This window comes from Salmo salar, chromosome 11 (genome assembly GCF_965601325.2).
Source record: "Salmo salar chromosome 11, fSalSal1, whole genome shotgun sequence".
Lineage (NCBI taxonomy): Eukaryota > Metazoa > Chordata > Actinopteri > Salmoniformes > Salmonidae > Salmo > Salmo salar.
The window spans coordinates 104,155,483-104,169,218 of NC_138301.1; the positions used below are offsets into that span (position 1 = coordinate 104,155,483).

The window sequence follows — 13,736 nt, forward strand, 5'->3', positions numbered from 1 at the left end:
AAAGAAGCACGGTGGCTAGGAAAAACTCCCTAGAAAGGCCAAAAACCTAGGAAGAAACCTAGAGAGGAACCAGGCTATGAGGGGTGGCCAGTCCTCTTCTGGCTGTGCAGGGTGGATATTATAACAGAACATGGTCAAGATGTTAAAATGTTAAAATGTTCATAAATGACCAGCATGGTCAAATAATAATAATCATAGTAGTTGTCGAGGGTGCAACAAGCACGTCCGGTGAACAGGTCAGGGTTCCATAGCCGCAGGCAGAACAGTTGAAACTGGAGCAGCAGCACGGCCAGGTGGCCTGGGGACAGCAAGGAGTCATCATACCAGGTAGTCCTGAGGCATGGTCCTAGGGCTCAGGTCCTCCGAGAGAAAGACAGAAAGAGAGAATTAGAGAGCATATTTAAATTCACACAGGACACCGGATAAGACAAGAGAAATACTCCAGATGTAACAGACTGACCCTAGCCCCCCGACACATAAACTACTGCAACATAAATACTGGAGGCTGAGACAGGAGGGATCAGAAGACACTGTGGCCCCATCCGATGATACCCCCGGACAGGGCCAAACAGGATATAACCCCACCCACTTTGCCAAAGCACAGCCCCCACACCACTAGAGGGATGTCTCCAACCACCAACTTACCGTCCTAAGACAAGGCCGAGTATAGCCCACAGCGATCTCCGCCATGGCACAACCCAAGGGGGGGGCGCCAACCCAGACAGGAAGACCACGTCAGTGACTCAAACCACTCAAGTGACGCACGTATTTATTGGTTTCTTTTCATTTTGATAAGAGATATAAATGCAATGAATTGAAGGTTATTTGTTCACGTAAAAAATCTAAATTTACAGATTTTATAGTTGTGTCATTAGATTTGGGGTGGGATTGCAAGAAATTCTTGGGAAAAAATAAATAAATAATAATAATAAAATAAATAAATGGGGATTTGAAATTCTGGTGGGGAAAAATGGGCTCCCTTCTGAAAATGTTTGAATACCACATAACAGATAATAGCAAACCAAGCAAATATTAAAATAAAAGGCTTGATATTTATGGTTTTCAAGAGAGATTAACATGAGTGCATTCTAGCGTATAAGTAGTTTTTTTTAGAGGTCTCTACTGCTAGGCTAACAACGAAATAGACAATAATTTGAGTCCGTTCTTTAGCCCAATGGTGAACAGTCTGGCATCTGTTGGAAGTACAGTTGACTGGCACAATGCCCTAACCATTTGGCCATGAGTCCATCCGTGGGTGGAGGTGAGAGTGCCAATATAAGAAAAGTCCCTCTGCTTCCTCGCTCACTGGGCCAGTGTCCAGCAGTTCTTAGTCCCTTCCTGCACATGGAAAAGACAGTGTAATGTTCAGAAACACTTTGCACTTCGTTTTGCAATTCCAGAAAGAGAGAATACAGACGATTTGATTTAAGAGGCAAGGTCTTTTAGCTATTTGTTAGTCCTAGTGGAGCCCCTCACAGCCACCACACTGGGTTTATCTGACCTAAGACCCAAGCCCCTACTCTAAGTCCCACTTCCTGTTGGACCTGTGGATTTGGAGCGTAAAATTCCAGGAATTATTTTGACCCATGTCAATACTACTGAGGACTGGCACATTGGAGTGTGGCCTGCTGCGAGGGTCAGGGATACCCCCTCTAACAAGCTGTGGAGGACCTGGGAGGTGGACAATAAAACAGCATTCTTAGCAATAGGTATATATTGGTGGCATCTTTAAATTACTTCAATGTGTTCAAATACCAAGTTCAACCACCGTGGCCAACTTCAGAAATTCCATTTTTTTATCACCCATCAGGCTGCTGCCCTTGAAATGAGCCTAAAACAATCTGTCACAACACCCTCTAGCGGCAGAGTAGGCAGAACACATGACTAGATTTTCGCTACACTCACATCCTACACACCACAAGAGACAAAAAAAGAAACCAGAACCAAATTATATTTCATTTTTTTATATTACATAACAAAATCCTCCAAAGAGATGTAATAATAGTGACTATCAAATCATTTTATTTACACTAATGAAATGGAGAAAAAGTGAGGGAATAAGGGGCAGCAGACCATATTGGCATTCACCAACTCTGTATGATCAAGGCCTGCTCTTGTAAAGCTCAGTCAACCCTACTCCTTTCCTCCCCACATCACTGTATGGTCCAATCAACAAGACTGGCTCCATCGGGTCTGTTACCATGGGAACACCCATCTCTACGCCTGACAAATCAAAGATACCTTTTTGTACAGAAATACCCATAACGATACAAACAAATATGGTCTTTAGAAAATGTGTATTTCTCTGGAGGAGACAAAATAGTCAGGACGTTTGCCCAATAATGCTTTAAACGTTACATCTTGTTACAAGCATTGCAGTGTAAAATTATATTACAATAAAATGAACCATTCAGAACATTACAGCCCACAAAAAAAACTGTAGTATGCCTGCTCTTGGTTGGTATACTGTAATAAATACACTGTACAATAACTGAAATTACTTTGAAAATATTAAAAATAATTCTACCAAATATATTTTTCAACATGAATTTTGGATTTCATTTTTTACGACTGATTTGACATAATTTTCCAATATGGACATTGGACAATTAAATTATATTGCGCTGATACACGCAATAACTTGTAAACTACCAAATTGTCACTACAGCGGAGAAAAACTCCAAAGCAGTGAATTACAAATGGAACATGTCTTCAGTCCAGCGGACCAGGCACCAAACATGCCAATAAAATATTTACCAAGGGCTTCTCTTCCAGTTTACATTTGAAATACATCAAATATTTACACCTTCTTAGATGCAATATACATTGAGCTACATTCTCCATGTGTTTAGACAGGAACAGGTATTCTTTGACTTCTTATTTTCACTTCTTTGTTCAAACACAACACATTGACCGTGAGCTTAGCCCCCGATTGTCCCAATGCATTGTGGTTTAGAGTCATTGGTCATATAGAAGTCCTCAGTTGCCATTTACAGCTACAGAGTCCCCTTTCTCTGTTACGGATGATGAGGATGTTACCTCCAACTCCTTCACTCTGGTGTCCTTACTGTCTCCTTCCTGCTCCCCTTGCCTCTCAGCCTCACCCCCCTTAGTCTCTGTCTGGGGGGCTTGTGGTGGAGAGATGGAAGTGTCTGTTGCCATGGTAACATGTGTCTCTGTGCGTGCGGTAGCCTCTTTCTGTAGCTGGAGGACCCCAGTCAGATCCATGTCCTGCAGCTCCACATCAAAGGGCCGGGGGGCGGCGGTCGCTGGAGGAGAACCGCACCCGGTACAAGTCTAAACACAAGCAGAGGGACAAGAGATTAATAAACATCCTTTACAAGTACATTCTTTTTTGTATTACTCTCCACTGTCATCTATACTGTTCCTGTGAATCTTTGGGGTCAGAGAGGCAGGGTTTAGCTACTAGCTCCAGTATGTGTCTGTGTGCTGACTTACTGGGTTGTTGATGGCCTTTGGCAGGCGTCCGGTGCCCATCCAGGGGTGGACCTGGATCAGCTCTCTCTTCTGCTCCTCAGTGAAGTGCGGCTGCTGTTTCTGCACCGCCCTCAGTACCATACGATCTTGCCTCAGAACAGTCTCCCTGTCCCTGTAAAATCATACACATATCCATAGATAAGCCATAGTCTAAAAAGTTGTATTAGCAGCATAATGGTGTGTGGAGAGCTTCTATTTTTCATAGTCTGCATTAATAAATAATATACTACTTGCATTCCATACACATCAATCATAAATACAATTAAATAGCTGTAGCATTTATTACTAATCATGACTGGTTAAGGTAACTATGACTACAATTGCCGTGACTACAATTGTGCAGTGACTATGACGATTTCTTACCTGGTGGGCATTTGGTACGTCATCATAACCTTGTCATCTGTGTTGGCCATAAGGAGCCAGATAGGGTCCTGAAGGACATACTTCATGAGCTGGGCTTCTTCAACCCCGCCTGCTGCCTGCTTATGGTCGTTCTCTGATGAGTCAATGCTGCCAAAGTACTTGCTGGTGTTGCTGCTTCCTGTGGTTGAAAAAGAAACATGTTCAGATATATAATGACTGATAGTTTCAGAACATACAAATATCCTTGACCATCACAGTGCTAAGAAGAAAAAATCTGGCCGGTGTTAAAACTTTTCACCTAAAATGTCATACCCAAATCTAACTGCCTGTATCTCAGGCCCTGAAGCAAGGATATGCGTATTCTTGATACCATTTGAAAGGAAACACTTAAAAGTTTGTGGAAATGTTCAAATAATGTAGGAGAACATAACACATAAGATCTGGTAAAAATACAGAAATACATGTTTGAAATGCAAGAGAAAGGCCATAATGTATAATGCTAGCCCAGGCGCAATTTCGATTTTGGACACTAGATAGCAGTAGTGTATGTGCAAAGTGTTAGACTGATCCAATGAACCTTTGCATTTCTGTTAAAAATGTTGTATCCAGACTGCCCAAATGTGCCTAATTGGTATATAAATACATTTTCAAGTTCATAACTGTGCACTCTCCTCAAACAATAGCATAGTATTATTTCACAGTAATAGCTACTGTAAATTGGACAGTGCAGTTAACTTAAATTCTTGTTAATCTTTCTGACAATATCAGATGTCTATGTCCTGGGAAATTTTCTTGTTACTTACAACCTCATGCTAATCACATTAGCCTACGTTAGCTCAACCATCCCGCAGGGGACCGACCGATCCTGTAGAGGTTAAACTCACTTGTGCCACTCCCTGAGGTGCTGCATCCATTAGAGCCAGAGGACCCGGAGCCAGAGGACCCGGAGCCCGAGGCAGCCGAGCCGGTGCCTGAGCAGGCGTCCTCTTGCAGCAGCAGGTCCAGCAGGTCACTGGAGGTGGACATGGCATCCTGGTTATCAACATCAGCCTGGAGGAAGGGAACACAGGAGAGACAGCGGTTAATAACAAGAACTCACTAGACTCAAAACCTTTTCGGAATTACATTTTGTTTAAATAGTTTAAAACCCACATTATCGTACTCTTTGGCATCACCCTTCATGTTGCTGTTGCAGTTAACAGAGCCTTGACCTCCGACCTGAGAAGACGAGCCAGGCGGGGGTGGGGTCTGCTGCGCCCCTGTTGACATGCCCTCCTGCCTGTTGCCTGGCAACTCCTCCAGCTGCAGCAGGTTGAGGGGGGAGGAGCATCGTGACTGGAAGAGGGGCGAGTTGGTCCCCTCCAGGGGGGATTGGCATGTGGACTGAGGGGTGCTGGAGCGGGAGTTGCCACGTGGGACAAAAGTGGGATCAATCCTGGGTAAGGCAAAGCAAGGAAGCCCGGGCACCGGAATGGGATTTGGGAACGGTAATGTTGGGTTGGGATTGTGGAAATGTTGTGGGATCATCGACAAAGCAGGATTGACCTGTAATGCAGGATTTACCTGTGACGGGTTGTGTTGAGCTAGAGGCATTCCATTCATCTGCGTCACAGCAGGGTTGAATTGAGCCAAAACAGGATTGAGTTGTGGTAGTGGGATAGCCTGGTTGAACTGCGGTAGTGCCTGGTTAAGTTGTGCCATACCAGGGATACTGGGGTTAAGGTGAGGCATGGCTGTGTTATACTGAGGCATGGCTGTATTGAGCTGGTTGAGCTGTGGTACACCTCCATTGAGTTGAGGGAACATGTAGTTGGGCAGAACAACCAACATCGGGGGAGCCATTGACATGGGGATCTGATTGGCATGCAGGGGGTACTGGAAGCCTGACTGGGGGCTGGGGTAACCCATCTGCATGGCGTTGGGGTTCACCCCAGTGTGGGCCAGGAGTTGTTGTTGCACGTTGGGGTAGAGGGGGAAGAAGGGCAGGACTCCTGGAGGGTACTGGGACACGGCAGGAGGGAGGCTGGCCACAGAGGTGGGCCAGGAAGAAGACGAGGTCAGGGGTCCCTGCATCATTAGGGGTTGACCCATGGGGAACATGGGGCCTTGGTGCCCCTGCCCTTCCCTTCGGGAACTTCTGTTCATCCCCAAGCCTGTCTTGGGGCAGCCCCCGTGCTGGGAGCCCTCCTGCTGGTGCTTCAGCCTCTTGGCCCCCCGGCCCCTCCTCCGTCCGTTACCACCTGCTGGGTAGTCCTTCGAGGTGTGCACTCCTGACACACACACACACACAACGGGTGAGCTGCATGTAAAAACAATGGATTTTCATCCACATCATCTTTCACAGACATAGAAACTAAATCTCCACTTGAAGTGTCCATCTTACCTTTGGGTGTGGTGGTGTGTCCTCTCAGAGGAGGACCGGGGTCCAGCATGCGGAGCTGTCCCAGGTCCCTGAACCGGCTCAGGAACACCTGTTCCTCCTGCTGGGTGTGGGCAGACAGCACTTCCTTGGTCAGACCCAGGCTGCCTGAGCATCCGGCCGACCTGCGGCTATCCCTCTCAGGCTGTGCAGGGCTGGGTGTTGCTGGGCTGGGAAAGGTCGAGGGATGGGGGGTCACTGCCGTGGTGATGGCGTTGTTAATGGCTGGGGCGGTGGTGGGAGGCGTCTCCTCCATCATGATAATATCTGCAGGGAATAAGGTTGACAATATATTTGAGACGAGAGAAGAGACAGAGGGATGTAAAGAACAGCCAGTCAGATAACAGAGGGATGTGTCCTACCTGACTCTGGGGGCTTCTTGTCCCCTACATGGACGATGGTGCTGCTGAAGCTGCATTGGGACGTGAGAGAGACCACACTCTCAGCCTTGCAGTGCAGCGCCAGAGGGCTCATCTGTGGCCCCCCTTTAGACCCTTCCTTACCCTGTGACCCTTCGAGATCTGTAGGGAAACACAGACATTTGGTCCAAAATACCTGCAGACCTTAAAAGAGGCATTAAAAATACATAATAGGATCTGTATTGTATACCTTTAGCTGTTCCAGACAACTCCCTCTGCTTGTCATCGTCTGACGATGATGTGGTGCAGGAGGAGGAGCCACATTTCCTCTTCACTGTGTTGGGGACATTACAGCTCTCCAGGTAGCGTACGATGCTGTCCAGACAGTTGATCTGCTGGTAGGAGTAGTTGGCTGACGGATCTTTCCTTGACTGCACGGAGGCCAGGGTTTTAGTTGGCCCCAGAGTTCCAATAGGTCCCAAGTCTTTGTTTAAATTCTCTGGCGTCACCAGGTCTCCTGAGAAGAGGAAAAGTTAGAATACTGTTAGAATTTCATTTTCATCTCGACCCTTGTGGTTATACTTTTGTAATGAAAATGTTCCAGACATTTTACTACAAATATGACTACAAAGTCAAGTGTTTACCAGCGCTGGCGTGTTTGCGGAGCGGTGGGCGGTTGCGGGACTCGATGAAGACCTGCTGACCATTGGTCTTCACCATGTGGACATCCTTACACATCTGCTGGAATGTCATCTGCTGCTGTAGGCCAGATAAGAGAGGGTAAAGAGTTAGACAACGACACCTCAACTTTCTTCTGAGTCAATTCCACTAATTAAAATAATGTGGTTACAAAATAGTAACAAACTACAAGTTATAAAGTACCTTGTTAAAATCTGCGTAAAACATCTGTGACTGCATTAGTACTCACTGGTCTCTGGATGGTCATCTGGATGATCCCCTTGGTGGAGGGGCTGCTGCTGCCTGAGGAGCCCGGGCAGGGCCTGTGTGGCTGGGATCCGTGGGAGCTGCTGTAGTCCTGGGAGGCACCACTGTGGACAGGCTGCACCAGCACCCGGTGGATCTGCTCACTGAGCCTGGGGATCTCTGGAGACATGGCCCGCACCTCCACCTCCATACTAGGGGTGAACACATCTTCGTTCAAGGGACTCCTGCAGATGAGGCGAGAAGGACAAGGGAATGGGGTTTAGAACAACGCAATATGTACTGCTTGATAGCTACACAAATAGGTTACAGTTCAAGTGTGGCTATTGCAAGCTTGTGAAGGTCATTGACGTAGCAGAGAGGTTGACTACTCACGTTCTGACTTTGTGTCGACCCACGATGAAGGCCACTTTGCGGCTCCAGGGGTTGACGAAGGAGGACCAGCTGGTATCTATGGTGAGATACTCCCCGTTCCGGGCACACATACGCAGGGGCGAGTGTTCAAAGGGCTGCCCCGCTGACTGGAGAACTGAGGGGAGAACCAAAGATGTTAAAACTATGATAGAGTATAACTACATAACCATTCATCTATTTGCTGGTTTCTAAATCCTTACAGAATGTACAAGGCATGACTGTTGGACAGGAGTACTCACTCTTCTTGTGTATGGCCACCATGACAGGCCTGTCATCAGGGTGGAGGTACATGAGGACAGGAGTCCCAACCAGGTCCTGGGGCAGGTAGCCTAGCAACGGCACAGCTCTTTCATCCACTTCCTGAAAGAGACAGCCAGGGGTGTGGCTAGTGTTAAAAATCCTCTTGTCCGCTGGGATGCGGGGAGCTTCGTATCCTGAGTGCACCTTCTCAGCGATGAGCAGGCAGCAGGGCTGTGGCTGGGACATGTCGGAGTCCCGTAGGGTTAGCTGGTAGGGGGTCATACGGAAGGGGTAGTACCGCACTTCCCCCTCACTGTCCCTCCCACTACTGATACGGCAGAACATGGATTTCTCCTGGGTGCAGTCCACAGGGGAGGTCACTGAGCGAAATCGGGGGGGGGGGGTACATTAACATCACATACACATGCAAAAATGTGATCATCTATTTCCATTTGAATTCAGAGCTAAATTAAAGGACTTCTGTAGGAGACTTACTGGAGCCAGTACAGGAGGCCCAGGGTGGCAGGCGGCAGGGAGCAGTGCTGCTGTAGAAAGTGCTGACATCCTGGGGGGCCAACAGCTCAGAGAAGAGTGTCCCCTGGAGTCGATTAGGCTTAGTGCGCAGCATGGGAGAGGCCTGGGGGGAGATGTACACCAACTTCCCAGAGAGGAAGGACACTCCCACTGAGAACGTGTCCTGTACAGGAGAGAAGAAACAAGGGAGGTTAGAACGATGGTTTGTTGGGTTTAAAAGCTTTTTAGTCTGTTTGAGAGCTGTTGGTCTGGTTCTAGTAGCTGAAGACTGTGCTCTAGTTCCTACCGTGTTCTGGAGTGTGTATTCAGAGGTGATGTTGTCCAGTTCCTCTGTGGTGAAGGCAGAGAGGTCCAGACTGCAACCGTGGCTCTCTTCCACACTCCACTGGTGATAATACTCCTGATTCGCTAAACACACACACGTATAAATAGTATATAGATAGTAAGCTTGCTATTTCATGCTAAAGCCACACAGTATACAGTACATCTAGCAAAAGGCAGGCTCAAAAAGCAGCATCTTACCTCGGACTTGTTTGACACAGTTGAGTGCATACTGCAGGGAGGCCAGGGTGCTGGAGCGGCCTTTCGCCCGGTGGTCTGCAGGCATGCGGATCTTTAGCTCCTTCAGAGCCTTGAGCAGCTCTCTCTGGGTCTGCAGCCGGGCTGGCTGGTCACTGCTGCATCCGCTGGTGGACGGGTGGTCCTGCTCCGAGCTGCCACTCAGCAGGCTGTAGACGATAGAGCTGTTGGGAGGGGAAGGGCTGTGGGAGTTGGCGCTGACAGGGGCAAAATAACATGATGTTATTACCACTGCTGAGCAGACACTTTCATAGTATTATAAGCGGTGTCTACTGCCTACCATCTGAAAATGGTTGTGGTGTTAAATGTGTTACCTTTTGCTCTCTGTTGTCTCCATGGCAGAGTCCTTCCCATTATGGGAGCTGCTGCAGGTTGATGTCTCACGTCCCATGTGACCTTCCACCTCTCTCTCGGCTGAGTCGTTCTCACTCGAGTGGGCATCGGTGTCATCAGAGTTTGAGGACTTGGGGGAGGACTTGCCCCCAGACCGAGTTCTCTTTCCATTGGAGCTACCAGAGCTGCCAGTCTGACTCAGTCCAGACTCAGGGGACTGGCAGCCCGCCTTTAGTCCCACCATATTTTCTTCTACACCTATTCCACTAGTGTCATTTCCAGAAGTGGTGTATGCATTCTCATCACTCATAATAACCAGTATGAGTGATTTAATATTGCCGTTTGACAAAAATGATATGTCAAAACAAAGAACTGTGACAGTAATACTGCTACTAGGTGGGTCTACTAGACTAAGATAGAGTCATGGTTTGGTCAAGTAAAAATGAGCCAGAAGATAAACTACTGTGTCTCATTGATTTTGTGATTGTATTTATTTTGTATTTATTTTGTCAATTCTAAGCATATGAATCTGATAAGCCAATTGAAGAGAAGATGGGGGAAACCTTTATCAGTTTGCTCTTCCTGGCGTGCACAGTCACGAAATGGTTTTGACAGAATACCTGATGGAAGAAACAATTCCCAATTTATGAGTGGTGAGTAACATGACATCATGAGTCATACATCTGTGCAAAGACAGTGATACATCTCATCTGCAATTAAACATCAATAAAATTACACTGCTATAAAAGTTAGTGTTCACCCAAACTACAAATGTACATAACTAAATGGCTTGATTTTAAATCATCTAAGGTCATATGAGCATCCAAGTAAGGACTTTCAAGTAAGGATTTAACTAATTGCAAAAATAATAATGTTAGGCTCCAAATATACTCAAAACGTTGTACATAGCCTAATGTCAATCTATTAAGACATTAAAATAATATAGCTAGCTAGGGGAACTATCCTTTTTCCAACAACCTCGCATTCATTTTGGGGGGCTCAAAAAACTCCCCATATATTCCATTGACCATAATAAATCATTTCATCACTTTGAAGAACAGTTAACCGACGATATCAGGTGACATAGGGTAAATAAACTAACTTTACAGCCCATTTCACTATCTGGCATGTCTTGAGGGTTTACTGTAAGTAGCAGGAAGACACCGTTGGGGGATATTATTGTTGACGACAGAAGACAACGTGGGCAGGATGACCCCGGTGGGGGATGTTTGTGTTGACGACAGCGAAGGCAACGTGCCTCAACTAGACTGTCTACGGCACAACCCGCATGCGCACATGCATTTATTCTACCTGACACAAGTCTGGCAAAAGATGGGTCTCACTTGTAGGGAACACGAATTGACCAAAACAACATTAAATTGTACCTCGATATCTGACCGTATAATGAAATGTGTATTGATATACAGCATAATCCCTTTAACGTGTCAGTACCCTTGCCAGCATGCCACAACAATGCTAGCTACACTAGCCAATGTCAATGCTGTTGCAGATAGCTTGATCATAAAAAAATAGCTAGCTAAGTTAGCTATGAAGCAACTATTTATACTAATACTCTAGCTAGCAAAGTAGCGTTACTTTTACCAGTTAGCTAGCTAGGTAGCAAGGTTTTGATCAAAGTTGACATTCTCACCTTTTTCCATGAAGAAAAAGTACGCTCCGTGGTATTTTTTGTTTTAATGTCTTCAAGAATGTGTTCTGTAAAGTTATGCTTAAAATGATTGAAATAGCAGAAACCTAGAATGACATCTTTTGCGAAACAACTCAATGTGGATCGCCCTTAACTACACAGAGTGTGTAGAGAACAGCACATTCGCTTTATATGACTGGGAGGGAACACGGAAAATAACACGTGTTTGCTCCCATGTGTTGTAGTGATTGGTCCTCAACGAGCACTGACTCCGCCCTAGTGCAGTGTCCCAGGCCTGGCGAATGCATTCATTGGTTGAGTAGGGCGGTGTCCTGACTGCACGGGGCTCTGCTATGCTTTTCTATCACGTTGCCCCAGCGGTGCCCTGTCGGTTCCAAAAGCATGCTAGAACGTTTGTTGGCAACGTGCCTCCGTCAATACTCTGAATTGGCGACATTTCCTCACCCATCCTTTCCTTGTGTACTTGACTTAACCACAACACATGCATGTGAACCATTTTATGGGTTTCTTTATATCAAATTGTTTCCCCATACTAACCAGGTAATAATAAATGAAACAATGCATGGAAATTGGTAGGACACATTTGAACTCAATTCCAGAAATACGTACGTTATCCATAGGCCGACTAAATGAGCATACAAATTCTACTGCAGCAGTATGACAAGCCTTTGCACAGACATAAATAATTTCCTCACCAAAAGTCTACAAGACGAAGAACCCCCACCCCACTGATAACACTAGCCTGCTATTAAAGTCCTTAATTGAACCGTTTACACAGAGGTATTAAACCCTGCCTCTGTTTTGGTAAAAAGCTGAGGGATGGGGCTGGAGAAATATAACCCCTCTCAAATTCATAGACAGAGCTATGGAGGCAAGGACTGACCATCCATTAAATCCAAAAAATAGTTTTAACCATGTTTTGCGGTTTTACAGTGTTTGTTTACATGTACATTGTTTATAAACATTGGAGTAAAACAAGCTGGTATTTTTGGTTCTGATGGGGTATGACAGTTGAACTAAGCTCATGGCGCATTTATACGTTATATACTTCAAGAATCAATGGGTATCATTCATTTATAAGTCCAAAAATTGATGTAGCAACTACGGATTCTCGCTTTAAAAGCCATAATTCATTCAGTCCCATCCCCTTTAATTGTTTTCAGATTCTAATTGTTTCTAGATCCTTATGACATCTTAATTATTTATATTGTTTACATTTCCCTTTGGGCATTAAAATGAAATGTCATTTCATCTCAGGCAGTAACACCAACAACATGTGTCATGTGGTGCAGCTATGGGGGGTGACACATGGGTTGACATGCATTCACAATTCAATGAAGTAATTGTTATGGTAAACATCCACTGGGTGGTGCTACTGACTGTTTGGACCTGCCTACCTGGGGTGTATTCATTCAGCCAATTCTGTTGCAAAAAAAATCTTGAAGCCTCTATGTAACTTTTGCGGCAACCCTACCTGAGTTATAGATCTGTCATTCTCATTGAAACAAAGTCTAGGAAACAGTTGATCTGTTCTTTTAATTTTATACCTTCATTTAACTAGGCAAGTCAGTTACGAACAAATTCTTATTTACAATAACGGCCTACCCCAGCCAAATCCAGATGACGCTGGGCCAAATGTGTGCTGCCCTATGGGACTCCCTATCATGGCTTGATGTGATACAGCCTGGATTTGAACCAGTGACTGTAGTGATGCCTTTTAGCATTGAGATGCAGTGCCTTAGACCGCTGCACCACTTGTGAGCCCACTATGTTCTATGTGTGCTATTTCTATGCTTCCCATTCTCAAGTTTTGTTTTTGCATCTTTTCCTTTGGGTTTTGTACACCAGCTTCAAACAGCTGAATGCAATATTTATGGTTATTGAAAATATATTTCAAATCAAAACAAATCAAATTTTATTTGCCACTTACGCTGAATACGTTTAGACTTTACCGTGAAATGCTTACTTACAAGCCCTTAACTAACAGTGCAGTTCAAGAACACGAAAATATTTACCAAGTTGGCTCAAATAAAAAGTAACAATAAAAAGTAACACAATAAGAATAACAATAGCGAGGCTATATACGGGGGGCACCGGTACCGAGTCAGTGTGCAGGGGTACGGCTAGTTGAGGTAATCTGTACATGTAGGTTGGGGCGAAGTGACGATGACGAGGTAACAAACAAACAGCGAGTAGCAATAGTGTACGGTGGGGTCTAATGGCTTGGGGGTAGAAGCTGTTGAGGAGCCTTTTGGTCCTAGAATTGGCGCTCCGGTACCGCTTGCCGTGTGGTAGCAGGGAAAACAGTCTATGACACTTCCTCTGACACCGCCTATTATATATATCCTGGATGGCAGGAAGCTTGGCCCCAGTGATGTACTGGGCC

General features: G+C 45.6%; 1 protein-coding gene across 3 annotated transcripts; it reads right to left on the reverse strand.

The window, feature by feature from the left end:
- Nucleotides 1-1,948: 1,948 nt before the first annotated feature.
- Nucleotides 1,949-11,513, reverse strand: LOC106563389 (period circadian protein homolog 1). 3 transcript variants are annotated; one of them, XM_014128897.3, is made up of 17 exons: nucleotides 11,333-11,513; nucleotides 9,663-10,301; nucleotides 9,292-9,530; nucleotides 9,056-9,177; nucleotides 8,731-8,932; nucleotides 8,235-8,615; nucleotides 7,957-8,110; nucleotides 7,568-7,808; nucleotides 7,284-7,398; nucleotides 6,890-7,156; nucleotides 6,643-6,801; nucleotides 6,245-6,547; nucleotides 5,014-6,131; nucleotides 4,746-4,911; nucleotides 3,862-4,039; nucleotides 3,460-3,610; nucleotides 1,949-3,297 (listed from the first exon to the last, which is right to left on the reverse strand). In XM_014128897.3, exons 2-17 carry the CDS (start codon nucleotides 9,989-9,991, stop codon nucleotides 2,980-2,982), a joined length of 4,443 nt encoding a protein of 1,480 aa, XP_013984372.1. In that variant the 5' UTR covers nucleotides 9,992-10,301; nucleotides 11,333-11,513; the 3' UTR covers nucleotides 1,949-2,979. The 3 variants fall into 3 exon arrangements, 2 of the variants coding, with proteins under 2 accessions (XP_013984372.1, XP_013984371.1); XM_014128896.3 differs by having other exon boundaries at nucleotides 9,292-9,545; XR_001319247.3 differs by lacking the exon at nucleotides 1,949-3,297 and having other exon boundaries at nucleotides 5,024-6,131; nucleotides 9,292-9,545.
- Nucleotides 11,514-13,736: the final 2,223 nt, after the last annotated feature.